This window comes from Balaenoptera acutorostrata, chromosome 19, assembly GCF_949987535.1.
Source record: "Balaenoptera acutorostrata chromosome 19, mBalAcu1.1, whole genome shotgun sequence".
Lineage (NCBI taxonomy): Eukaryota > Metazoa > Chordata > Mammalia > Artiodactyla > Balaenopteridae > Balaenoptera > Balaenoptera acutorostrata.
The window spans coordinates 63830934-63857422 of NC_080082.1; the positions used below are offsets into that span (position 1 = coordinate 63830934).

General features: G+C 55.7%; 1 protein-coding gene across 4 annotated transcripts; it reads left to right on the forward strand.

Moving 5' to 3' along the window:
• Window positions 1–25076, forward strand: SSC5D (scavenger receptor cysteine rich family member with 5 domains). Of its 4 annotated transcripts, none has more exons than XM_057533467.1 (14): window positions 1–911; window positions 1373–1399; window positions 1722–2030; window positions 2736–2855; window positions 3044–3157; window positions 3488–3796; window positions 6031–6348; window positions 6600–6779; window positions 9352–9669; window positions 11659–12231; window positions 12311–12628; window positions 12786–12953; window positions 19926–20090; window positions 23150–25076. In XM_057533467.1, exons 1-14 carry the CDS (start codon window positions 446–448, stop codon window positions 24988–24990), a joined length of 5226 nt encoding a protein of 1741 aa, XP_057389450.1. In that variant the 5' UTR covers window positions 1–445; the 3' UTR covers window positions 24991–25076. The 4 variants fall into 4 exon arrangements, with proteins under 4 accessions (XP_057389450.1, XP_057389451.1, XP_057389453.1 ...); XM_057533468.1 differs by having other exon boundaries at window positions 12314–12628; XM_057533470.1 differs by lacking the exon at window positions 19926–20090.
• The last annotated feature ends 1413 nt before the right edge of the window (window positions 25077–26489 follow it).

Sequence of the window (26489 nt, forward strand, 5' to 3'; positions counted from 1 at the left end):
ATGAGCTCAAGGCAGCCCCGCTCCCTGCCAGCCCTCTGACTCACGCTCCCCATTACCGAAGTTTTTCCACCTCACAGCTGCTTAGTGCAGAGAGAGAGAGAGAGAGAGAGAGAGAGAGAGAGAGAGAGAGAGAGAGTGTGTGTGTGTGTGTGTGTGTGTGTGTGTTTAGTCGCCCTCCCCCACCCAAGCCTTGACCCTTGGTCCCCCAACCCCTGACCCCAGTTTCCTCGGGAGACACGCAAGTTCAACCACGGCTCCCTCAGACAGGAGGCTGGGGACTTTTGCGTGCAGATCCGGGGTGGGGGGATGGAGAGAGGAGTTTCTCCATCTCTTTTCCCAATCCAGGAAGTTCTTCCTGGTGTCTGGCTGCAAGCCCTCTTGCTGCACCGGGAGCCCCAGTTGTGCCAGGTCTCCAACCCCGGCATCTGATGTGAATCCACCCTTGATGCCCTCTGGTCCCAGCACGCTTCCCTGGCTGGACAAGAGAGGAGGCAGATGGGTGGGCACCCCACCCGTGCACCCCTGTCCCCCAACGTACGCCCCTGCCTGGATGCTTCCCTGCAGCCTGCCGCCCCCAGGCCGGCTCCCAAGTGGGTGTTTGCAGTTGGACACCCTCCCTCCTGCCTGCCACCGCCCTCCTCCCCAGGCCTCAGCCGCCGGCCAGCCCCCTCCCCGCCCCCCCCTCCTGTCCCCTGCTGCCTCCTCGGCAGCCTCTCTTCCTCTCTTCCTCCTGGCAGAGCGTCCAGCCCCTGCCTGCTCCTCCCTGGGTCCCGGGCGCCTCTGGCAGGAGCCTCCCTCCCTCCCTCCCTCCCTCCGGTGGCCGCTAGCTCCTCCCCTCTCCTGCTCCTCTCCCCGTTCACCCCATCCCTGCCCCGACTCTGCAAACATGAGGGTCTTGGCCTGCCTCCTCGGTGAGTGACCCTTCTCCTCGGGGACTCAGGGGCCTGGGCCCCTCCCTCTGACCCCTGAGCTCACCCACTGGAGAGCCTCAGACTTCCGGGGCCTCATCCCTGTTGCTTGGGGGATACAGGACATCTGGCCCTCCCTTGCCTGATCCCCCAGGGACCCAGCCTCTGGCGCCCCCGTCCTACCCTCTAAGGAGCCCCAGGGACCTACCTCCTACCCCCCCTCCCCCCACCCCACCAGCCCTGATCCTGTGGGGGGTCACCCATCATTTGACCTTTAGCCAGGCCCCTGGGGGAGTGCAAAGGGCCTGGGCCCCTGCCCTGACCTGAGGCATCTGGGGCCCCGCCCACCTCAAGGACCTGAACCTCACCAGGCCCTCAACCCAGAGTCCTGCTTCCCAGCGGCGGGGTTTCTGGTTCAGAGGCATGAGGCCTCACTCTGTCCACCCCTCCAACCTCCCTTCCAGTGGCTCTGATGGGGATCCAGGCTGTTGGTAAGTGGCCCCAAACACTTCTTCCATCTGGCCTCGCTCAGCTGCAGGCCCACCCCGTGCCCAGCCTCACCCTCCAATGGGACCCTGGTCGCCCCCATCCGCCTATGACCTCGGGCACCACTTCCCCCAGGACCACCTGGGCGACGGCTTCCTGCTTCCTACGGGGCACCACTGCTCCCCTGGGTACCCAGGAGTTGGGCTCCCCGTTAGCAGCCAGGACACTGGCCTCCCGGTGATGCCCTGCAGGACAGCCCCCAGCCCGTACGCTCCCCCTGGCCCCAGGGTCTCCAGGACATCACAGCCTTTCCTCTGTCCTCCCCAGAGCGGCTGCGTCTGGCCGATGGCCCCCACGGGTGCGCGGGCCGCCTGGAGGTGTGGCACGGCGGGCGCTGGGGCACCGTGTGCGACGACGGCTGGGACCTGAGGGACGCCGCTGTGGCCTGCCGCGAGCTGGGCTGCGGGGGCGCGCTGGCCGCCCCCGGAGGCGCCTTCTTCGGGGAGGGCGCGGGGCCCGTGTGGCTGAGCGAGCTGGCCTGCCGGGGCAGTGAGCAGCAGCTGGGCCTCTGCCCCCACCGCGGCTGGAAGGCCCACATCTGCTCCCACGAGGAGGACGCAGGCGTCGTCTGTGCAGGTGAGGGGCCCTCGACCCCCTCCAAGGGACACTGCTTCAGAGATGACCCAGGGACCCAAGTCCTCAGCCCAGTAACTCTGGGAATCCAGAAGTCCAGACACCCCACCCCTGACACCCCCTGCAAAGCCAGGACTTACCACTACCCTGGAGGGCCCAGCCCTGCCTCACTCAGGGCCTGCCCTCTTTATAGCATCTGGGGATTGCATGGCGGGGATATTGAATAATATCTTCCAAACTTAAAGGGAACTTTGAGACCAATAAACAAAGCAGTAAAGTACAACTATGGAGTTTACTGTGGGGAACTCATACAGGCAGGATGGATCTGGCGGGCAGTGATCCATTTATTTGCAGCTGTGCTTCACACCACCGCAAAGGGTGCAGGAAGATTTAAAGGGGCCAACGCTAGAGACAGAATCTGAGTACCAAGGGAGAAGCATGTTTTCCTCCCCCCAGGGGGTCTTATGACCATTATTCCTCATGGACCATTAATCCTCTGTGTCAGCAAAAGGCATCCTTCCTGTTTTCGTATCAGACCAAGGCAAGGGTAAAAGCTGATTGATAGGGAACCTCTCTGGCTTGGGCGTGTTCCTCGTGAGTGGGCTAAAGCTCAGCCATGCAAAGAGGGGAGGGGTTAGGGCCGCGGGCCTGAGATGGGGCTGACAAACCAGAGCCAGTGCGGCCCAGCCACACGCTGCTCTCCCGAAGGTCAGCGTGTGTCGGACTCCAGGGATTGGGACGACTCACCTTCAGTCCTGGATGGGGACCCCTGGCCGGGGCTGTCTGGGGAGCTGAGCCCCGGCTCTGAGGAGGCCCCGGTGATGCCTGGTGAGCCCCCCAACATGTGCCCTGTCTCCAGCTTCGGCTGTGAGGGAGAAGGGACAGAGGCCCGTCTCCTCCACAATCCCGAGGGCCCCCGCCAAGGCTCCCTTCAGACCCCTGGGGACTCTCGGGACTGACCTGCGGCCCCAGGAGGTGCAGCTGCCGATCTCCCTCCCTGCTGTCTCCTCACCCAGCCCCCCGCCCAGCCGGGACCCCCCAGAGCGGCTCCCGGAAGAAGAGCCCCCGGCCGCCCAAGCCCGCCAAGTCCACTAGGGCCCCTTTGCTGACTGCGGGAGCCCCCCGCCAGGGTAAGTCCGCGCAGGCCTCCCCTCTGCAACAAATCTGGACGGGGTGAGGCCCTAGGCCCCGCTGGACCAAACCGGGGACCCCCCCAGGTATGGGGGAGCACTGCATCCCCTCGGGATTCACAGTCAGGCCCAGGCTCCCCACCCGGTCAGGAGACCCGGGTGTCCACTCCCGGGACCCAGGACCTTGGCCTGCTCAGATCCTGGCTCTCCCCCTAACAGCCGGCTGGCAGGCCCATCTCAGGCCACTGACCCCCCCGCGGCTTGAATCCGCGTATCCCCAGCTGCCTCCCACGAGGCCCCTGACTGCCCCTCTCCCCGCCCGCCCGCCAGAGCGGCTGCGCCTGGTCTCCGGCCCCCACGGGTGCGCCGGCCGCCTGGAGGTGTGGCACGGCGGGCGCTGGGGCACCGTGTGCGACGACGGCTGGGACCTGCGGGACGCCACCGTGGCCTGCCGCGAGCTGGGCTGCGGGGGCGCGCTGGCCGCCCCCGGCGGGGCCCGGTTCGGCCCGGGCGCAGGGCCCGTGTGGATGGACGACGTGGGGTGCGGAGGCGGGGAGCAGGCGCTGCGGGACTGTCCCCGAAGCCCCTGGGGCCGGAGCAACTGCGACCACAGCGAGGACGCAGGACTGGTCTGCACCGGTACGTGCCCGCCTCCCCAGACCCCTCCCCCAGGGCCACGCCCCCTCCCCGCGAGCCGAGGTCACAGCTTTAAGGAGCGCTCCAATCCCCTTCCCTCCCCGCTCCGTCCCTTCCTTACTCCCTTCCTCCTTTCCTTCTTCTCTCTCTCCTTCCTTCCTTCTTTCCACACTTACTCATTAAGCCCCATCCACACCGGGCACAGACCCAGTTCTCGCTCTCCTGACTTTCAGGACGCAGCGGGCACAGGGCGGGGGTGGCCCACAGGTGTGGGGTGGGAAAGTTCAAGGGCTGCACGCCGACTAGAAGAGCCTGCCCGCCTACCCGCACAGGGGGCAGGAAATGCTTCCGTCGGTGGATGGGACAGGGGAGAGGGAGCTGCAGAGGAAGCTGGGAGCCGGCTCCGGGCCTCACCCCCACCTGCCTGGCCTCCCGGGTGGATGTCCTCGCCCCCCCCTTCGTGGATGCAGGACAGAGGCTCAGAGATGTAAAGCAGATGACCCAGAACTTGACTGCCGGGGCTGTCCCGCCGCACAGATGGATCTGGGTGTCTAGCGTGTAGGGTGTGGTGGGGATGGAGACCAAGGGGACACAGGTCGGGGCACAGATTGGTGGACCGGAGGCAGTGACGGTGGCGCCTCCGTGGGAAGCACGTGGGGGCAGAAATGGGGCCTCTGAAGCCCAGTTCCCAGGAGGTGAGTTGAGTCTCCAGCGGGAGAAGAAGTCGTTGGGGAGAAGAAGTGAACCCCACTGAGGGGCCCGGGAGCTTGGCGTCTTACCGACACCTCTGCTCCTCAGGGCAGCCCCGTGAGGGAGCTCGTCACTCACGGCTGGGTGAGGCAGGCAGGAGCATCTCACCCTCTCTGGTCTGTCCTTTTCTCTAGACACAGACTGCAGGCTAGAGAGATGGACTCCACACTCCCCACAGGTGACCCAACTCTCACCCCACAAAGACCCAACAGAAATGTACCCCCAGACCAACAAGAGGTTAACATCTAGACTAGTGGTTCTCAACCCCACTCCCCGGATGACATGGAGACATTTCTGGTTGCCGTGACTGTGTGGGGCACTGGGGGTGCTGCCGGACATCCTACTGCGCGCAGGACGGCCCCTCACAGCAGAGGACGACCTGACCCCCGTGTCAGGGGCGCTAAGGCTGAGAAGCCCTGCTTTACAGGCTGCAGAAGGCAGCTGGGGAGTGGGGACCTGCTCGGGGAAGTGGGTGGCGGGCATCAGGGCCGGCGACCCCAGGGCTCGCCCCTGGGGAGGCAGGGACATCGGGGGCAGTGGAAGGACCAGAGTTGGACTCTTGGAGAGCGACTTCCCAGCTCAGAGTCTTTTCCTCACTTGCAAACTGAAGATGGAATGGCTGCTTTCCAGCCCCATCTTGGGCGTGAAGCAGGACACCACATATAGCCTGTACCTGCTCACCCATCCTAGTCACCTGAGCACGTGGCCTGTACCCGCTCACCCATCCTAGTCACGTGAGCACGTGGCCTGTACCCGCTCACCCATCCTAGTCACGTGAGCATGTGGCCTGTACCCGCTCACCCATCCTAGTCACCTGAGCACGTGGCCTGTACCCGCTCACCCATCCTAGTCACCTGAGCACGTGGCCTGTACCCGCTCACCCATCCTAGTCACCTGAGCACGTGGCCTGTACCCGCTCACCCATCCTAGTCAACTGAGCACGTGGCCTGTACCCGCTCACCCATCCTAGTCACCTGAGCACGTGGCCTGTACCCGCTCACCCATCCTAGTCACCTGAGCACGTGGCCTGTACCCGCTCACCCATCCTAGTCACCTGAGCACGTGGCCTGTACCCGCTCACCCATCCTAGTCACGTGAGCACGTGGCCTGTACCCGCTCACCCATCCTAGTCACCTGAGCACGTGGCCTGTACCCGCTCACCCATCCTAGTCACCTGAGCACGTGGCCTGTACCCGCTCACCCATCCTAGTCACCTGAGCACGTGGCCTGTACCCGCTCACCCATCCTAGTCACGTGAGCACGTGGCCTGTACCCGCTCACCCATCCTAGTCACGTGAGCACGTGGCCTGTACCCGCTCACCCATCCTAGTCACCTGAGCACGTGGCCTGTACCTGCTCACCCATCCTAGTCACCTGCGTGCATACCTTAGTACCTGCTCGTCCATCACGGTTTCCTGCGTGCGTGGCCTAAAGCTGCTCATCCATCAGTTTCCCGTCTCTCTGTTCTCCTCCCTCCCCACGTCCAGGCCCGGCCCCCAGGCTGCGTCTGGCCGACGGCCCCCACGGGTGCGCGGGCCGCCTGGAGGTGTGGCACAGCGGGCGCTGGGGGTCCGTGTGTGACGATGCCTGGGACCTACGGGACGCCGCGGTGGCCTGCCGCGAGCTGGGCTGCGGGGGCGCGCTGGCTGCGCCTGGAGGCGCCTTCTTCGGGGAGGGGGCTGGACCCATCCTCCTGGACGATCTTCGCTGTCGGGGAAACGAGACGGCCTTGCGCTTCTGCCCGGCGCGGCCCTGGGGCCAGCATGACTGTCATCACCGTGAGGACGCTGGGGCCGTGTGTGACGGTGAGGGGGCCCTGGGAGAGGGGCCAGGGAGGGGGGCCTTGAGGGAGGGGTGAGAACTGGGGGGTCTTGTGTGTCTTCCTGAGGTGTACCCCAGGGCCCCGCACTCCCTCCGTCCAGACTGCCCACCTGCCCCATGTCTTGCTCATCGTGAAACCTCATTCTCCGTCAGGGGTCCTGGGATGGCAGGTGTGGGGAACCGCCTGCAGCACAGCAGCGGGTGGTGGTCACCTCTTCCCTCTCTCATGCCCCAGGTATGCCTCTGGGCTATGTCCCTCCCACGGCCCCCGCCGCGGTGGGCAGCAACAGCTCCAGGCCCAGGGAGGCTGCATCCAGGCCCCCACCCCCCACGGTGAGCCAGGCCCTGCGGAGAGCAGGCATTTCACCTCCGCCCGCTTCCCCTACTGCCCCTCAGGAGCCTGGGCCGGAAGCTGGTGAGTCCCTCCTGCTCCCCCCACCCCAAATGTGGGGCTTAGCTGCTGCTGCTGCTTCTTCTTCTTTTTTTTTTTAAGATTCTTTTCCATGTAGGCCATTGCAGAGTACTGAGTAGAGTTCCTCGTGCTATACAGTAGGTCCTTATTAGTTACCTCTTTTATATATAGTAGTGTGTATATGTCAATCCCTATCTCCCAATTTATTCCTTCCCCTTATCCCCTGATAACCATAAGTTTGTTTTCTACATCCGTGACTCTACTTCTGTTTTGTAAGTAAGTTCATTTATACCCCCCTTTTTTTTAGATTCCACATATAAGTGATATCATCTGATATTTGTCTTTCTATGTGTGACTTATTTCACTCAGTATGACAATCTCTAGGTCCATCCGTGTTGCTGCAAATAGCATTATTTTGTTCTTTTTTGTCGCTGAGTAGGGGTTTGGCTTCTGTTTCCTGCCCCCCCGCCACTCCCCACAGCCCCTAGGTGCTCTCCTTCCCTGCTCAGACTGTCTCGGGGAAAGGGAAGGGTGGAGGGGAGGAGACGGAGCCCACACTCAGAAGGCCCCTGCTTGGTTCAATGCTCTGCTCCGGCTGTCTTGAAACTCACAAGGCCGCCTCCTTCTCACAAATATCGAAAGAACTAGATCAGTGATGTTGTTTTAAAATACAGGCTTTAGGGACTTCCCTGGCGGTCCAGTGGTTAAGACTCTGTGCTTCCACTGCAGGGGGCATGGGTTGATCCTGTTTGGGGAACTAAGATCCCACATGCTGTGTGGTGCGGCCAACAGGTGAGACTACTGTCATTGCAGAGATAGTTGGTTTCTCACAATTCCCAAGAGGAGGGGGCACAGCTCCCACACGACGCAGGGCCACACGGGAAGCACCAGGGTCCAGCAGGAGGCAGAGGGAGTGAGGGGCGATGGTGGGCAAAGCCTTGAGTGTGGCTTCATGGGGAGGAATGGACAAGGCAGGGTGAGATGACTCCAGATCGGCTGGTTTGCATCATTTCGGTGGGTTCTGGAGCGCAGGGGCTCCTCCTGGTTGTTGGGTATGTGCCCTGGGGAGATGGGGCAGGTGGATGGTGGCTGGGGTGTGTGAGCCTGACAGGAGGTGGTGGGTGAGGGCTCTGGGTGGGTTGGTTTCATATGAAGGGCACACTCCAGTGGTTTCCTGTCTCTGGGAATCAGCAATCCCTCCAGATGTCAAAGCATCAGGTACAGCAAATAAAAAGCCATGATTAATACAGCCATCTCCTCAAGGTTGTCAAAGGCTGAAAAAGTGGGAACTTCATCACTATTAGCTGAGGCCTGCTTCCCCTTTTTCTGAATAATAATAATAATAATGATAACAACTGCCATAGACTCAGCTCTCACTGGCTCACGTGACCAGTGCTGTTCCAAGCCCCTTCATCAGGTAAAACTCCCAGCCACTCGCAGGGTAGGTACCGTCTGGTTTCCACGTTACAAATGAGGCCGCGCAGCTTAAAAAGTCGGAAAGCCAGGACTCAAATGAAGGCAATTTGTTCCAGAGCCCACTTTCTTTATTTTTTAAAAATTATGGTAAAATATACACAACATAAAATTGACCATTTTAACAATTTTTTGTTTTTCTGGCTGTGCCGCATGGCATGCGGACCTTACTTCCCCGACCAGGGATCAAATCTGCGCCCCCTGCAGTGGAAGCGCAGAGTCCTAACTATTGGACTGCCAGGGAAGTCCCATTTTAACCATTTTAAAGCATATAGTTTAGTCGTAAAAAATACACTCATAATGTTGTGCAGCCATCACCACCACCATCTCCAGAACTTTTTCATCATCCCAAACAGATACCCCAGACCCATTAAACACTCACTACCCTCCCCCCCATCTCCCCAGCCCCTGACACACACCATTTGATTTTGTGCCTCTGTGAATTTGCCAACCAGGCGCTGTATGTAAATGGAATCGTATGGTATTTGACCTTTTGTGTCTGGCTTATTTCACGGAGAATAATGTTCTCCAAGCTCATCCACGTTGTGGTGTGTGTCAGAATTTCTTTCTTTGTAACGGCTGAATAGTATTCCATCGTACGGATGGATGACATTTTGCTTATCCATTTGTCCATTGATGGACACTTGGGTTGTTTCCACATTATTGCTATTGTGAATAATGCTGCTGTGAATGTTTGCATACAGGTATCTGACTGAATGCCCATTTTCACCTGATTTTGGGTATACCCCTAGGAGTGGGATTTCTGGATCATATGGCAATTCTGAGTTGAGCTCCAAGGAACCACCCTGTATCCCTGACTTTTTTTTTTTTTTTTGGCGTGCCGCGAGGCTTGTGGGATCTTAGTTCCCCCACCAGGGATTGAACCCGGGCCTCGGCAGTGAAAGCACGGAGTCCTAACCACTGGGCCGCCAGGGAAGTCCCTGTCCCTGACTCTTTATTCCTGTGCCTGATGCAGACGATGGTACAGCACGGGCCTGGATGAACACTTGCTGCTGGGAAGGAAGGGTGGGTGAATGGAAGGAAGATGGAGCGAAGGTGGAGGAAGGTCTGACTCGAATTCTTTGGGTCTCTCCCACCCCAGGGTCCCCCCAGCTACGCCTGGTGGCCGGGCCCAGCAGGTGCTCAGGCCGGCTGGAGGTGTGGCACGGTGGGCGCTGGGGGACCGTGTGTGACGACAGCTGGGACCTGCGGGACTCGGCTGTGGTCTGCCGGGAGCTGGGCTGCGGTGGACCTCGGCAGCCAGACCCTGCTGCCGGCCGCTTCGGCTGGGGCGCCGGCCCCATCTGGCTGGATGACGTGAGGTGTGTGGGGACCGAGGCTTCCCTCGCTGACTGCCCTGCCGCTCCCTGGGGGAAGCACAACTGTGCTCACAACGAGGACGTTGGAGTTACCTGCACTGGTAAGGAGGCCCTGGCCGTTCGCTGGCTCCGGGAGGGCTTCCTGGAGGAGGGAACGGGAACTAACATTGGCATTAACATCGATTGAGCGCCCACCTCCTAAGCCCCCGCCCGTGACCGTATTCACACCTCACGATACGTCCAAATTGGTGGATGTTATGCCCATTTTACTGATGAAGACGCTGAGGCACAGAGAGGTTACACGGCAACTGAGCGGCACAGCTGGGATTCTTCCTCCTCTTCTTCCCGCCAAGAATCAAGGAAGTCTCCCACCTAGAGGGAAGCTGAAAAGGAAGAGGAAAGGAAGCAGGCATGGGGCACCAGGAGATGGCAAGAAGCCCGTGTGACGGGAGGGCCAGTTGAAGTAGACTCAGGCTTGGCCTGTGTTCATTCATTTGCCGTTATTTATCCAGCGCCAGACGCTGAGCTAGGTATTGGGTCCTCGGAATGCAACGAACGCGACCCTGGCCTTTGAGGCTCACAGTTCACTGTGAGAAAAGACGCCCCAACAAATTGCTGCAAACCCGTGTGACACATTATCATTTGGGAGGTCCCCAAGACCACCCTCGGGTTCCATAGTTTTCTAGAAGGATTCACAACAATCAGAAAAGCTGTCTCGCATTCCAGTGGTTAAGACTTCGCCTTCCAATGCAGAGGGTGCAGGTTCAATCCCTGGTTGTGGAGCTAAGATCCCACATGCCTCGCAGCCAAAAAACCAAAACATAAAACAGAAGCAATGTTGTAACAAATTCAATAAAGACTTTTAAAATGGTCCATATCAGGACTTCCCTGGTGGCACAGTGGTTAGGAATCCGCCTGCCAATGCAGGGGACACGGGTTCAATCCCTGGTCCGGGAAGATCCCACATGCTGCGGAGCAGCTAAGCCCGCGCTTCACAACTACTGAGCACACGTGCCACAACTACTGAAGCCTGCGTGCCTAGAGCCTGTGCTCCGCCAGAAGAGAAGCCACCGCAATAAGCCTGCGCACTGCCACGAAGAGTAGCCCCCGCTCGCCGCAGCTAGAGAAAGCCCGAGCGCAGCAGCGAAGACCCAACACACCCCAAAATTTAAAAAGTCAGTTGAGGGAAGAGGCATGTGGGGCTGGGTCCAGGAGAGACCCTTGTGGAGCTTCCTCACTTAATTCTCCCAGCAACGACGCATGACAACGCACGTGAAGTATTGCCAACCAGGGACGACCTCCCAGCCTTGGCGTCAAAGTGTTTATAGGAGCTCAGTCATGAGATGTGGCTGGTGGCCCACTGGCGGCCCGTAAGTCACACTGTTAGCAGAGATGATCTGGGTGGCTCTGGCCCCACAGGGAAACAACACACTCTTACCAGGCAGGACGTTGAAAGGGCTTGGAGGTTCCCCCCATCAGCCAGGGGCAAAGGGCCAAACCTTTCTTTGGACAAGATGAACCCTTGTCCTGCATCAGTAACCCTTGGCATCGCCCATGGCGTCTGCCGCCTTCCCTGTGCTTATCAGAAAGATGTAAGGTGAGCCGTGGCAGCTGGGAGGATGGAGTCAACCATTCCGCCTGAAGCTAAGGCGCTTTCCCCTTTCCCTCCCCTCCTGAGGGCCACGGGAGCCACCGAAGGGTTTTGAGCTGGGCAGTGACCTGGTACCACCCTGGTGGGGCGGTGAGAGCTGGGCACGGGGTGTGGGGGAAGACCAGTCAGAGGGTACGGGAAGCCAGGCAGTGGCTGGGCAGATGGAGAGGATGGGTCAGTGTGAGGGGGTGAAGGGGGGCAGTGACATCATGACTGTAAGTGCCCAGAGGCGGGATGGTGCTGGGCGTGCCTGGCCACCGTATGCCCTGGGTCTGGCACAGGGCCTGGCTCGTAGGAGATGCTTCGTAAACATCTATGATGTGAATGAATGCATGGGCACTTGGTGGTTGTCTGTAGGGGGAGATGAGAGAGAAGGAGGGGCCTGGTCGGACAATCACGGTGTCTGCTGTCTCCCCTGTCCTCCCCTCCTGTCTGCCAGGTACCCCCGGCCTGGACTCCATCTCAGACCCCTTCAGTTGGAGCTGGATCCCTGGCCTGGGTAGAGACCCGGATGCCTGGCTCCCGGGGGAGCTGGCCACCAAGCCCTCTGCGAGGCGGACCCCCAGCGTTCCTGAGAAAACCACCACCAAGGCCCCAGGGAAGATGCCCAAAAGCACAAAGAAGTGGGTGACCAAAAACGCAAAGAGACTGACCACTCAGCCCCCCGTGATATCAACCACTAAGTACTCCAGGGCCACGGGCACCCAGAGTCCCCCAGAACTGACCTCACTGACCACCGCCACTCCGACCACTGAGGCCTCCCGAAGACCGACCTCCGAGCTTACCACCACGCCGACCACGGAGGCCCCTCACAGGCTGACCTCACACACCACCGAAAGGCGGACTCCCCGGGCCCCCCGGGAACAGACCTCTAAGACCCTGGCAACACCGACTACCCAGGGTCCCCGAGGAATGACCTCTGAGGCCACCATGGAGCCATCGGCCGAGACCCCAGGAGTAGGTGCTCCAGAGTGCTCCAAAGACCCAGCCCCCTCCCCCACTGGGGCATCAGGTGAGAGGAAGGAACGTGGAGGGTGTGGCTGACCCCTCCTAACCCCTGCTGACCCCTCCTGATCTGGGCTGTCTACCAGCAGGCCTGTTCCGGGTTCGTCTGGCTGATGGGCCCAACCGGTGTGCCGGGCGGCTGGAGGTGTGGCACGCTGGACGCTGGGGGACAGTGTGTGATGACAGCTGGGACCTGCGGGATGGCATGGTGGCCTGCTGGGAGCTGGGCTGCGGAAGGGTTCGGCCCCGAGTGGGCAAAACCCACTACGGCCCTGGCACCGGGCCCATCTGGCTGGATGACGTGGGCTGCAAGGGAAGTGAGGCCTCGCTGAGCGACTGCCCCGCTAGGGCGTGGGGACAGCACAACTGCGACCACGAGGAGGACGTGGGGCTCACCTGCACTGGTACGGCGGGGGGCGGGGGGTCAGTGGCCAAGGAGTCAGGGTGGCATGGGGGTGGGGACCCAGAGTCACTCCAGGAGATTCGGGAAGGGGACTCCGGAGCAACGGCAAGGACCTCTGAGATGGGTCGGGGCTCTCCCCTTCCCCAATCTCTCCCAAGGCTATGCAGACGAGGAAGACTATCCCCCCTGGACCTGGGACCCCACCTCAGGAGAGGACCTGGCCAAGGGGACCACCGCTGCAGCGGTGCCTGCACACACTCTCTCCTGGGGCACCGCTGGGAGCCCAGGGGCCCCCTCCCCAGCGACGAAGCGCCTTCCAAGCACAGGTGAGGGGCATGGCCCGGGTGGGGAGGGGGCCTCCATAAACCTCTGTGCACCTCCCTGCCGGGCGTCCAGAAAGATCCTCCTAAATGAGCTGGCCTGGGTCTCAGAGACCCCAGAAAGGTTTTCCTTGGCTCCAGAGACCCTAAGAACATTCCCTTCTTGGGCTCGGCAGTAGCACTGTCCCCCAGAGCCTAAAGGAGACCCCATCCCCACCCCCTGCGGTGTGATTCGCGGAGAATCCGACCAGGCTCAGCAAAGCCCCGGCCCGCAGTCCTCCTGCAAGCCAGCCGGGGCCTTGGGAGCCCGTGCCCCTCGATCCAGAGCCTCGACGGAAGTCCCCCCAGACCTCACAGCCGAGGCCCACCCTGTCACCACGTTGTCCCCCCACCCCAGCCCCTCAAACCTGTTCTCCCAGCTCATGCTCTGGTCAGGGTCGGGCTGTGGCTCAGAGGCGGGGTGGGGACATCCGGGTCGAGGGTTCTGTCCTCAGCCTGACCCCCTTCCTCTGGCCAGTGGGAGCAGCCTCCAGCCCCTCAGCTCTGTCCCCCTCTGCCCCTCCGCCTCTGGCTCGCTGTCGCCTGCTTCCCTCCTTCCGCCTCTGCTGCCAAGGGCCTTGACCTTGGCCTTGACCTTGACCCCCGGGGCCTTGACCCCCCTCAGATGCTGCCCATTTCTCTACCTTCCTCTGTGTGTGTGTGTGTGTGTGTGAGATCTCTGTCCCATCCCTGCTCAGGGTCTCTCTTGATCGCCCTCAGCTCCTCTTTCTCACATTCTCTCTCTCTCTTTTTTTGCCCTCGCCCCTGTGGCACACGCGATCTTAGTTCCCTGACTAGGGATGAACCCGCGCCCCCTGCAGTGGAAGCGCAGAGTCTTAACCACCAGAGCCGCCAGGGAAGTCCCAAAGGAATTTACTTTACTTTTTAATTTCATTTTTAAATTTTTATTTATTTATTTCTCCCTCTCTCTTTTCCCTTTCAATTTCTCACCCTCCTCATCTCACTTTTTTTTCCACCGGCCCGTTCTTTCTCATCACCTTTCTCATTTTTTTTCTTTCCTTATCAAGTTCATACTCCCATCATTTCTATTTCTCTCTTTGTCTTCCCACAGTCAGCTTCTCTTTATCTTTTCCCCTCTGCGTCTGGCTCTTTTTTCTTTCATTTTCCATTTCTCATTCCCCCACCCCAACCCGTATCTCTTTCTCACTGTACTTCATGGCCAGCTTCTCTTCATCTCTTCTCCTGTGTCCTCCTCTTTTTATTTACATTTTCAGTTTCTCACGCTCATCGTCTCTGTTTCTCACTCTATTTTTCACGGTCGGTTTATCTTTTCAGCTCCGTGTCTCTTTTTTCTTTCGCTTTCTCTGCCCCTCCTCGTCTCTATGCCTCGTCAGCCTCTCTCACCATCTTTCCCATTTTTTCTCCAAGTCCACACCCCGTCACCCTTGTTTCTCCCTGTTTTTCGCGGCCAGTTTCTCTTTCTTTCCCCTCTGAGTCTTCCTTTTTCTTTCACTCGAACCGCCACGCCCTCCGCTCCGTTTCCCACTCAACCTCCCCCCACCCAGTGTCGGTTCTCCCCTCAGCTTTTTCTCCGGCTCCTCATCCTTCTCGCTGACTCTCCATCCTACCATTTCCCGCGTGGCGGCTTCTTCCCCCGGCTCTCCCAACCCCGTCCCCCCGCGACGGCCGCTCTCTCCCCCCAGGTGTGGCCACTTCTGTTCCCTCTCCGCGAGACCCCGCCCCTCGCGCCTTTTCCCGCGTTTTTCACACGCTCAACACGCATGCGCACTCCGAGGGCCTCTGCGAGAGGGGCGGGGTCTCGGATGGAGGGGTTGGCAGGGCAGACTTCAATCGCCCCGCGCCGTGTGACGTCACAGGCGCGGTGCGTCTGCTGATTGGCCGGCTGGCCCACGCCGCGGCAATAAAAGCGGGTGAAGAGGTTAGTGAGCCCACCGTCTGCGGTCTGCCTCGGTGTGGTGCTATGCTGACGGGGAGGGGAGGGGGGCGCGGAGCAGGCATTGGAGGTACGGAGGTTTGGGGTGGGGGGCACCCGAGCTGTTAGTTAGGGCTCAGTTTCCAGAGGTGATGCTCCTCGGTGCAGTGTGGCCAGGATTTCTAAGCCTTTGTTCTCTGCAGCCCGGCGCCACCTCCCCTATCCCTTAGCGCCCCCTCGTGGCGGAGAGGTCAGATGCTGGGCGCGAGGCACAAATACATACAGAACTAGGAATTGCGCGATGGAAATCTCAGGAGTCACGTGTACAACCTTAGTAATGGGAAGACTTGGAGGGAGGTGCGGGGTGGCGTGGGGAGAGGGGAAACGACAGACAGGAATTCCTATCCTTGTTAGCAAGGTGGCCTTGAAAAAAATGACTGCTTCTTTGAACCTCAGTTTCTTCCTCCGGAAAAAACGAAAACGGGAGCTCCAAGGTCCCTGGAAAGAGTCAAGGAGAGCTCACTGTGCCAGGCACGCATGATTCCAACTGGGTGACATAGGTCCTGGTGTTGCCCCTGTGTTTCAGGTGGGGGAAAAATGAGGCTCAGAGAAATTAAACTTTTTAACTCAGGAGCCATTATTGAGATCCATTTTAAACGATTTCGCGCACAGTTTGCTCGTTGGATTGGAAAAGATTCTGGAATAACTGAAGTCATTGCAAGAGTGAATTCTGGAGTACAGCTCGCTGGGTTCCAGCTGTGGCTGCGCTGGGATTAGAACAACGAGCTGGGTGACCTCAGGTCCCAATCCACTGAGCAAAATGTGTGTGAAATCATTTAAAACCGCAAAACATTGGTTGTTAAGAGTTATTTACCGTAAATGACCAACAGCTGCAGGATCCCAGGGACGGAGTGATTATTTCCAGTAGAGCGATTGGGAAAGACCTCGCAGAAGAGACGGTGTCATTTTCACCAGCAGATACCAGGAGGAAGGGGATTCTCAGAGGAGCAGAGGCTGGAGTTGAGAAAATTGCATTGCCTGTTTGGGCCACGTCGTCTCTGCTAGACTTTTAGCTGTCTTGTGTTTGGCTATGTCAGTTTCTATTGTTGCCACAACACCGCCACACATTAGGGGCTTAGACAACACAAAGTTTATTATTTTGCAGGTCTGGAGGTCAGAAGTCCCACCTGGGTATCACTGGCTAGAATCAAAGTGTCAGCAGGGCTGTGTTCCTTCTGAGGCTCGAGGGGAGGATCGTTCCCATGCCTTTTCTAGCTTCTAGAGGCCCCTCCACTCCTTAGCGCATGGCCCCTTCCTCCATTTTCAAAGCCAGCAATGTTGCATCTGTCTCTCTGGTCCTTCTTTTGTCTTTACATCTTTGTCACTACAGCTGGGATAGATTCTCTCATTTTAAGGATTTGTGTGATGAGATTGGGTCCGCTTGGATTAATGTAGTATAATCTCTTCGTTTCAAGTTCTGGACCCATAATCATATCTGCAAAGTCCCTTTTGCCAGGAAAGGTAACATATTCACAGGTTCTGGGGGTTAGGGCTTGGACATCTTTGGGGAGCGTTATTCTGTCTACCATGGGATCTGTGTTGTAGAGACTTAGTAGAGACTTTTTTACATACTTGTTGAATGAATGAATGAATGAACCAGTGAGAGACCGCTGTGTAAGTCTAGAGAGAGTGTACAGGAGATGAAGCTGGAAACTTATGAAGATTGAATTCTCACTTTCCGTTTCACTGAAGCAAAATTTCTTGAGGCTTCCAGGATGATGGAATTTGGAGACGCAGACATTAATTCGTGTCTGAAATGTTTGCTGTGTGGCAGGCATGAGTACTAACCCCTGGGAACACAGCAGTGATGCGCACAGCAAGGGAGGGGGAAGGGAGGGCTACGTGTTGTAATTTAAAATAGGATGATCAAGAGATGACTTACTAAGAAATTGCCATTTAAGTGACAGCCTCAAGAAGGAGAGGGGGGAAGCCATGCAAACATCTGGTTGGAGAGTGTTCTGTAGAGAGCGGACAGCACATGCAAAGGCTCTGAGGTGGGGGTGTGCTTAGCTGGTTCAAGAAACAGCAGCAAGGTCATTGGGAGGGAAGTGAAGTGGTTGATGGGGATGATGGCAGGAGGTGAGGTCTGTGGTACATTGTAAAGACGTCTGCTGTGATGGGGAACCTGGAGGGAGCTAAAGGAGCCGTCCAGACAGAGGGAGCAGCATGTGCAAAGGCCCTGTGGTGGGACCTTGGGAGACCGGCAAGGATGCTGGCTTGGCGGGAGTGGAGTGAGCCTGGCAGGGGGAGAGTGATCGGGGATGAGGCCAGTGTCTGGGTTTTATTCTATGTGCAGAAACCCTTGGCGTTTTAAGCACTTTAAGTTATGGAGGACGTGATCACATGTGTATTTTCTTTCTTTTTTGGGGGGGTTGGGGGGGGCGCGCCTTGCGGCATGTGGGATCTTTGTTCTACGACCAGCGATCAAACCCGTGCCCCCTGCAGTGGAAGCGCAAAGTCCTAACCACTGGACCGCCAGGGAAGTCCCCCACATGTGTATTTTCAAAGCAGTCGCTCAGGATGCCGCAGGGGGGGTGGATGTAGGTGTAAGAGTGCATGCAGGGAGACCAGAAGGTCCATGCAGACGTGACGGTGGCCTCAACCAGGGTGGCAGTGGAGACAGAGAAGTGCAGGTGTTCAAGCTACATTCCAGGGGTTGAGCTGTTGGGTTCGAGTGATGCGTTGGGTGCGAGGGTCGAGGAGAGAGAGGGAGGTAGGGGATGGGGACCCGCCTTTTACTGAACCAGGGAACACTGCGGGGTGGGTGCACAGGATCCAGAGTGGGAATATTAGGAGCTCCATTAGTGATGCGTTTGACACACCCAAGTGGAGACATGAGCTATGCAATCCTGGAGCTCCAAGGAGCGCCTGGGAGGAGGGAATTTGCAGCTGTGGGAATGGATGAGGCTATGCAGATGGACAGTCATGTCTAATGGAGTTTCCACACCCAGTGGGGAGGTGGGATGACTCATGGACTCGGGATATCGCTGTACGTCACGGCTGCGCAGGGGGGAGGGCATCCAAGATTAAATGCCAGATTACATTTAGAGGTTGCGTGGTAATAAGAGCATCAGTAATAGCTGATATTCATTGAATAATCTCCGTGTGCCAGGCACCATCTAAGTGCATCCCATGGTTGTTTGTTCTTTTTGGCCGCATCGTGTGGCATGTGGGATCTTAGTTCCCCGACCAGGGATCGGACCCATGCCCCCTGCGGTGAAAGTGTGGAGTCCTAACCACTGGACCACCAGGGAATTCCCCAAAGTGCATACCATGGTTTAACTCACCTCCTCCACGTGGAACATTATGAGATGAGTACTATCCTTATCCCCATTTTATAGGTAGGGAAATTGAGGTCCAGAGAGGTCAGGACAGCAAAGGGTAGAGTTTGGATTCAAACTGCAGAATTCACACTCATAACCACTCCAGCCACAGAGACTGGGAAGAAGCCTATGATAGAATTAGCTCTGAAGAACCCAGGAAGCATAGAGCAGGGTGTAACCTCAAGGGGAAGCAGGGAGTGGCCTTGGAATCAAATTCTAAATAAAAGCTCACGAGGGAAGGAGTGAGGTGAGACCCAGGAGATCTACCCCTAGAGGGAAGAGGTCCTCGTTCAGAAGCAGATAGACCTGCTGGGTCTGAAACCCAGTGCTGCTTCTTAGTTGCGTGACCTTAGGAAAGTTCCTTGCCCTCTCTGGGCTTCAGTTTGGTCATCTGTAGCGAAACTGCATCTTCTCTGCCCACCAGCTCCCCATGAGATTGCCAAAAATTTAAAATGTCTCTCAGTGGCAAGGATGAGGGGATAAAGGTGGGCAGTTTGACAGCATCTAGAGAGATGCCTTCCGCACGGCAGTCCCACAATTAGGTGTTGGGCAATTCTCACTCATGAAGAATCCACTGCAGCAAAACATTGGCCACAACCGAACCGCCCATCCACAGGAGCATGGATAAATCGGCAGTTGTGTGTTCATACAATAGAATATTACACAAGGTTAAAAAAAAGAAGGAACTAGAGTTATATGCATTTAACTGAAAGGGCAGCTTATCACTTGCCAGCCCTGCGACCCCTTGTAGGTGCCGCCACGATACCCATCATACAGGTGAGGAAACAGAGTCATGGAGAAGTGAAGTGACTTGCTCAGCCAGCTAGGAAGGAACGCAGCCAAAAAGCAGGCTGTGAGAAGGTGTTTGCTGTATATATGTATATGTGCAGTCTTCCTAGTTGTAGGAAGCTAACACATGTGGAAACAATATAGCATTGGGGAGTCCCACCTGTATAGCTAAGGTGTAAAGGCATGCTTGGGAACTATTAACTAAAGGCTTCTCTGACAAAGGGAAGGGATGTGATTGGGTCTCGCAAGGGTTGTAACTCTGCAATGCTGCTTCCTTTTTCTCGATGTATATTTTAATTAAAAAATCGAATCGATCACACACTAATGGATCATGAATGAGAATGTGGCCATATCTTAGAGCACATTTTGAGTACACACGGACCCAGGGAGTATGCCTGCACTTGGTGGGCTGACATTGTAACAGGAAGACAGCTTCAATTTGTGTTCTTTTTTTTTTTTTAAATGAGCTTTTTTTTTTTAACTTTAATTAATTAATTAATTTATTTATTTTTGGCTGTGTTGGGTCTTCGTTTCTGTGCGAGGGCTTTCTTTAGTTGTGGCAAGCGGGGGCCACTCTTCATCACGGAGCGCGGGCCTCTCACTATCGCGGCCTCTCTTGTTGCAGAGCACAGGCTCCAGACGCGCAGGCTCAGTAGTTGTGGCTCACGGGCCCAGTTGCTCCGCGGCATGTGGGATCTTCCCAGACCAGGGCTCGAACCCGTGTCCCCTGCATTAGCAGGCAGATTCTCAACCACTGCACCACCAGGGAAGCCCCTCAATTTGTGTTCTTGATGGAGTCCTCCTAACGCCCAGCATCTTGGAAAGAAATCTTCACAACACTGTTATTACTCGGTTCTCCCCGTATCTCTCAAGGTGGCGAGGATGGCTATGAGCCTTCTTGGACGGGGGACACACCTTCAGGAGAGGTCCCAGCCAAGGGGACCCCCACCGCAGGCATACCTGGACCCCCCGGCACCGCTGGCACCACCAGGAGGCCAGGCCATCCCTCTCTAGCTCCGAGGGTCCGTGGGGATACAGGTGAGGCATGTGGCTGGGGCGAGGGGACCAGGGTGTTTGTGTGGTGGGATGGAGAGATGGACTCCAGATTTCCCCATGGTGACCCAACTCTCACCCTAGAAAGACCAGGCAGAAATCTATCCTGAGACAAGGGGTTACTATCTATACCAGTGGTCTTCAACTGGGGGCAACTGGCAACATCCGAAGACATTTTGGGTTGTCATGACTGGGAGCAGGGAGGCTGCTGGTACCTGGTGGGTAGAGGCCAGGGATGTTGTTATACATCCTCCGGTGCGCAAGGTATCCCCCACAGCAAAGAATCATCCAGCCCCAGACGTCAACAGTGCCAAGGGTGAGAAACCCTAAGCTATACCATGTAAGTCACTCTGACAGATAAGAAAATGACAGGAAATCCTATAAGAGAATGGGCAAAAGATACAAACAGGTGATTTGCAGAAGAGGAAGCCCAAATGCCCAATGAGTATGTCTAGAAGTGCTCACATTCATCATGAATCAGAAAATTCAAATTAAAACAATGACGAACATGGAAAAAAATTTGAAAGGTAGATAATACCAAGTGTAGGTGAGGGTGTGGGGAGACAGGCATCCCCACTGGCTATAGCAATTCGATAAACACAAGCTAGTGGTCTTTAGTGAAATTAAATATGATTATACGTTATCACCCAACAATCCTGCTCCTAGATCTGTATTCCAGAGAAATTCTTGTACAGGCTTGTAAGGGAATATGTGTGAGGATGTATTAGGGAATTGGAGGCAAGTTAAGTGTCCAACAGTAGGGTAACAAAGAAGAGAAATGCAATGGTTACACATGATGGAATTCTATGCAATAGCTAAAGCAATGACGAGCTATATACACAGCAACATGGATAGGTATGAAAAACATAACACTGAGGGGAAGGTCAAACAGAATGAGATTTCCAGCAGAATATTATTTGCAGAAATTAAAAGCACAAACACAAAAATACACATACACTTATATATTAACATAAACACATCTATGCATTCTGTATTGTTTAAGATCACACATATGTTTAAGGCCATACGTGAAACACATTAGAGTGGAGGTACCTATGGGAGAGGACGAGGGGATGGACATTGGGGTTAAAGAGCAGAAAAAGTAAGATAAAGCAAGAGAAGACATTGCAGGGACTATTAATGACAACGTACAGTGGGGTATGAGTAGCTTAGCTCTCTGCACCTTGGGTCTGAAAAATTAAAAATCAGTACCACTCTAGGTTACTGAGTCCCTGTACTATCGAACTAAGCTGAGATTCTTGAAATAATAACTAGGCACAGTTAACATTCATCAAGCAATATACCATGTGTCCGGCGCTATTGTATGCACTTTATATGTATTACTCTTTAACATATTTATATGTGTTAATCCTCGTAGCAGCCACATGAGCCCTACATGAGTGATGTAAGTGCTATAATTGCTCCCATTTCACAGATAAGAGAAATTGAGGCACAGACATCAATGACTATGGCAGTATAAATAATCACGAGAATGCTTATCATGTGCTAGGCGTTGTGTAAGTGCTCTGCACACACACAATCTCTCTGAATCCTCATGATTACTCTGCAAGGGAGGTATGTGGATCATCCATGGTTTACAAATGGGGAAGAAACTGAGATTCAAGGCAGTTAAGTAACTTGCCCGTGATTACCCAGCTAGGAAGTAATGGAGCTGGGGTTTAAATCCAGGCAGCCTGGCTGGAGGCCAAGCCCTTTACTTAACTGCTCCTCTGACCCTGCAGGGGGACACGATGCACCTCAAAGACGCTGCAGGAAAGTGGAATTCTGTTGAGCTGTGCTGTTCAATATGGTAGCTACTGACACAGGTGGCTATTTAAATTTAAGTGAATCAAAACTTTGAAAAAGGAAGGACCTACTGTATAGCACATGGAAGTATACTCAATATTTTGTAATAATCTATAAGGGAAAAGAGTCTGAAACAGAATATGTATATATGTGTGTGTGTATATGTATATATCTGAATCACTCTGCTGTACACCTGAAACTAACACAACATTGTAAATCAACTATACTTCAATTTAAAAAAAGAAATCCATTCAAAGGTAAAAAAAAAAAAAAATTGAAAAAGGAAACATTCATTCCTTAGTTGAACTAGCAAGTGCTCAGAAGCCACAGGTGACCAGTGGCTACCATACTGGACATCACAGAACATTTCCATGACTGAGAAAGTGATACTTAATGGCCTAGACTCTGTATGTAAAGGACTTGGGTTCAGAGCTTGTCCCTGCAACTTTCAAACTGTGTGTGACCTTGGGCAAGTTACTTACCCTCTTGGCCTGATTTCTCTCATCTGTAAAAAGAGCTTAAAATTCACATTTACCTGGAAGCAGGGCCTGGAAGAGGGTAAACCTTCTCACTTTACTCGGGCCTAAAATTTGGGGGCATTCCAAACACTTAGTAATGAAGATAAATAAGATCTTAATACCATAGGTTAAAAAACAAATGAATGCAAAAACAATCCACGATGAACTAAATAAAATTTTAACTAAAGTCAGGATCTGACCTACCTCACCAGGATCTGACAGAGCCAATTTTAGGGGGGATTCCAGTGAGGCAGGTCGGATCCTGTCTTTAAAATTTTGACTTTTTGTGCATTGTAGATCTTCTGCATTAATTTTGATTGTTTAAAAATATGGCGTAAAGAGATTTGTCTTGATTACTGAGATTACTCTTCAGATTCCCCCTCATGCTATGCACCGTCTCCCACTCCCCTCCCGCTCTTTATCTCCCTTCATCCCATCTCTGCCCTTCGGCCCCCTCTTGCATCCCAGGCACCCCTCCACATCCCCCCTCCCCCCTGCCTGCCCATCTCCGCATCGCCCAGAGGGGAGGACGCCAGGTGGCGCCTGGAGACATCGGAGGAGGCGTGGAGGTGGGGCACTAGGGCGGATGAAGTCTGCCGGCGACCCATGACGTCACGATGCTTTCTGCCTTCCCATTGGTCGGCCCACCCCTGGAAGGCGGACCATGCCGCGGGGTGGGCGGAGCAGACTGACCTCCGCCGGCCGTCTTTCCTCCAACAGGTTCACTGAGGAAACCGTGGCACGAGCGACGGCTGCGGCCCACAGCGGCCAGGACTGCGCCCCCCACCACTTCCCCAGCTCCCTCCGCCTCAACGGGGCACCCGGGCCTTGTCCTGACCTCTGACTCCGCGCCGCAGCTCATCCCCACAGCAGCTTCAACGCCGGAGGTGACCTCTGACCCTCCCGCCACTTTGCCGCCCAGCCCAGACCCGGCCTCCTGGACGAACTCTCACCGCACCTTGACAACCCCTGGCCTTACCTTATCCACCCCTGATGCCACCGTGTTTCCAGCGCTGACCCCTGGGCTTTCACCTACTCCACCACCCACCATGCCCAAAGAACTGACCTCTGACCCCTCTGCACCAGCGGTGGTGACCCGCCTTTCCCCTACCTCAGAGCTGACGCCGGAGTCTGACACAACCCCAGCCTTGGACACATCTCCATACCCCAAAACAACTCCAGAACCTTCTAGTTTCCCAGACCCTTCCACAAGCCCTCACCCCACTACCATCCCTCACTCCACCATGACCTCTCACCCTACCACGACCTCTCACCCCACTACCACCCTTTACCCCACCACGACCCCTCACTCCAAGACCTCTCACCCCACGACGACCTCTCACCCCACCACAACCCCTTATCCCACCATGACCTCTCACCCCACTGCCACCCCTTACCCCACCCCCACCCCTCACTCTACTTCAACCCCTCACCCCACCACGACCCCTCCTCCCATCACCACTGCTCAACCCATCACAACCCCTTACCCCACCACAACCCCTCACCCCACCACGATCCCTCAACCCACCACGACCCCTCACCCCACCACGACCCCTCAACCCACCACAACCCCTTACTCCACCACGACCTCTCACCCCACTGCCACCCCTTACCCCACCCCCACCCCTCACTCTACCTCAACCCCTCACCCCACCACAGCCCCTCCTCCCATCACCACTGCTCAACCCATCACAACCCCTCACCCCACCACGACCCCTCACCCCACCACGACCCCTCCTCCCATCACCAGTGCTCAACCCATCACAACCCCTCACCCTGCCACGACCCCTCACCTCACCACCACTGCTTACCCCACCATGACTCCTCACCCAACCTCAACCCCTATGGTCACTGCCAAGTCCCTTCTAACTTCCTTGCGAACAGAACTTCCTTTTCCCTCTTCAGCACCAACAGTCAAGCCCAGCCCACACCCCCGGTTGACCTTCACGGGGGCCCCTCACCCCTCCACATCCCAGATGTGGAGCCTAGAGCCCTCTCCAGCAACAGAGTCCAGCCCCTGCAGGCCCTCTCCAGCCCCGAGCACAGACACGCTGTCCACTGAGAACTTCACACCACCCACAAGCCAGAGCCCCAAAGTAACCTCTCCACCTACCCAGACTCCACACTCAGCCTCCGACCCCACTGCGGCCCCTGACCTCCACCTGTCCCCTACGGCCCCCCCCTCGGATCAACCTCCCCCTGACCGCCTCACCCTAGGGCCAACTCCTGGTCAAGGCCCAGGCCCCCTTGGCCCATGTGAAACCCCACTGCCACCTGTAAGGGTCATGGCCTGTGATCCGCCTGCCCTGGTAGAGCTGGTGGCCGCTGTGAGGGATGTGGGTAGCCAGCTTCAGAGGCTGACACAGGCCCTGGAGCGGGACCAGCAGGAGCGCCAAGCCCTGGGACTGGGGCTGACCCAGCTGGTGGAGGCTGCCCAGGGTCTGGGGCATCTGGGTGAGGTTGTAAAGAGACTGGCAGAGGTGGCCTGGCCCCCCAGCACACCTGCACCAACCACTACTACCCCAGAGGAGGAAGAGAGGCCTCTGCGGGGAGATGTGTGACCTTATCTGGGGTCTGAGGGACTTAAGACACTCCCAAACCAAAATAGGAAAACCAAAGTATCTAATTAAAAACAAAATGTGAATGATGTTTCTGGGGGACGAGTGGAGGTGGAATCACAAAATTGATCTGTTTGTGAAAACAACAGGCACCATGTGAGGTGGTGAGGATGGTGAGGACGATGGTGATAGTGGTGATGAGTGTGATGGTGATTATGATGGTGAAGATGAGAATGGTGATGGTGATGGTGAGGATGAAAGTGATGATGGTGGTGATGATAATGGTGGTGGTGATGAAGGTGACCATGATGGTGGTGGTGGTAATGAAGATCATGGTGATGCCTATCCTGATGGTAATGTGATGGTAATGATGAAAGTGATGATAATGATTGTGATGGTGATGATAATGGTGGTGATGATGGTGATCATCATGCTAATGATACCAATGATGGAGATGATGATGGTGATGATGGTGATGATGGTGATGATGATGGAGATGATGATGGTGATGATGGTGGAGATGATGATGGTGATGATGGTGATGATGATGGAGATGATGATGGTGATGATGGTGGAGATGATGGTGGTGATGATGGTGATGATGATGGTGATGATGATGGTCATGATGGTCATGAAGATCATGGTAATGACTATTGTAATGATGGTGATGATGATGGTCATGAAGGTCATGGTAATGACTATTGTAATGATGCTGCTGATGATAATGGTGATGATGGAGATGATGGTGATGAAGATGATCAGGGTGATGATGGCAGTGATGATCATGATGGTGATAATCATGATGGCAGTGATGATGGCCATGATGAAGCCCCACCAGGGCAGAAATCTTTGTCTTGTTTACAGATGTATGCACAGCTCCTAGAACGGAGCCTGACACTGAGTGCACCCTCCATTAATATTTTTTGAATGACGAGTGCATAATAATAATACTAGTGTTCACTGGGCACCTCCTATGGGTCAGGCTCTGTTTTGAGGGCTTTGTGTGCATGATGTCATTTAACCTTCATGAACACCCACTGAGGAGGGTACTTTTACCACAGCTCGGCAGGGGGAGGGTGAACTTTGGAGCTTAAATGCCTGAGTTTGAGCCCTTGAGGGCATGACCCTGAGCCAGTTACTTAACTTCTTGGTCTGAGTTTCCCCATCTCTAAAAGGGAAAATGATAATAGTACGCACCTCAGGGGCCGCTGTGATGATTAACTGATAGATTAATACCTATGTGAGTGTGCTTAGCACAGGGCCTGGCTCTTGATAAATGCTCAATATGTGATAGATATTATTGTATTCATCCCCATTTTACAGATCAGGACACTGAGGCACAGAGACATTTGGTTGTGTACCCCAGGTCACTCAGGGAGCGTGTAGTAGAGTCATGATTGATACCCAGGCCTGTCTGACCCAGGGCCCTTGCTCATAAGATATTATGTGCCCAAATCAGATTATCCTGGATTCAAGGGTGCGTCCTGGCTCTGGGACTCTAG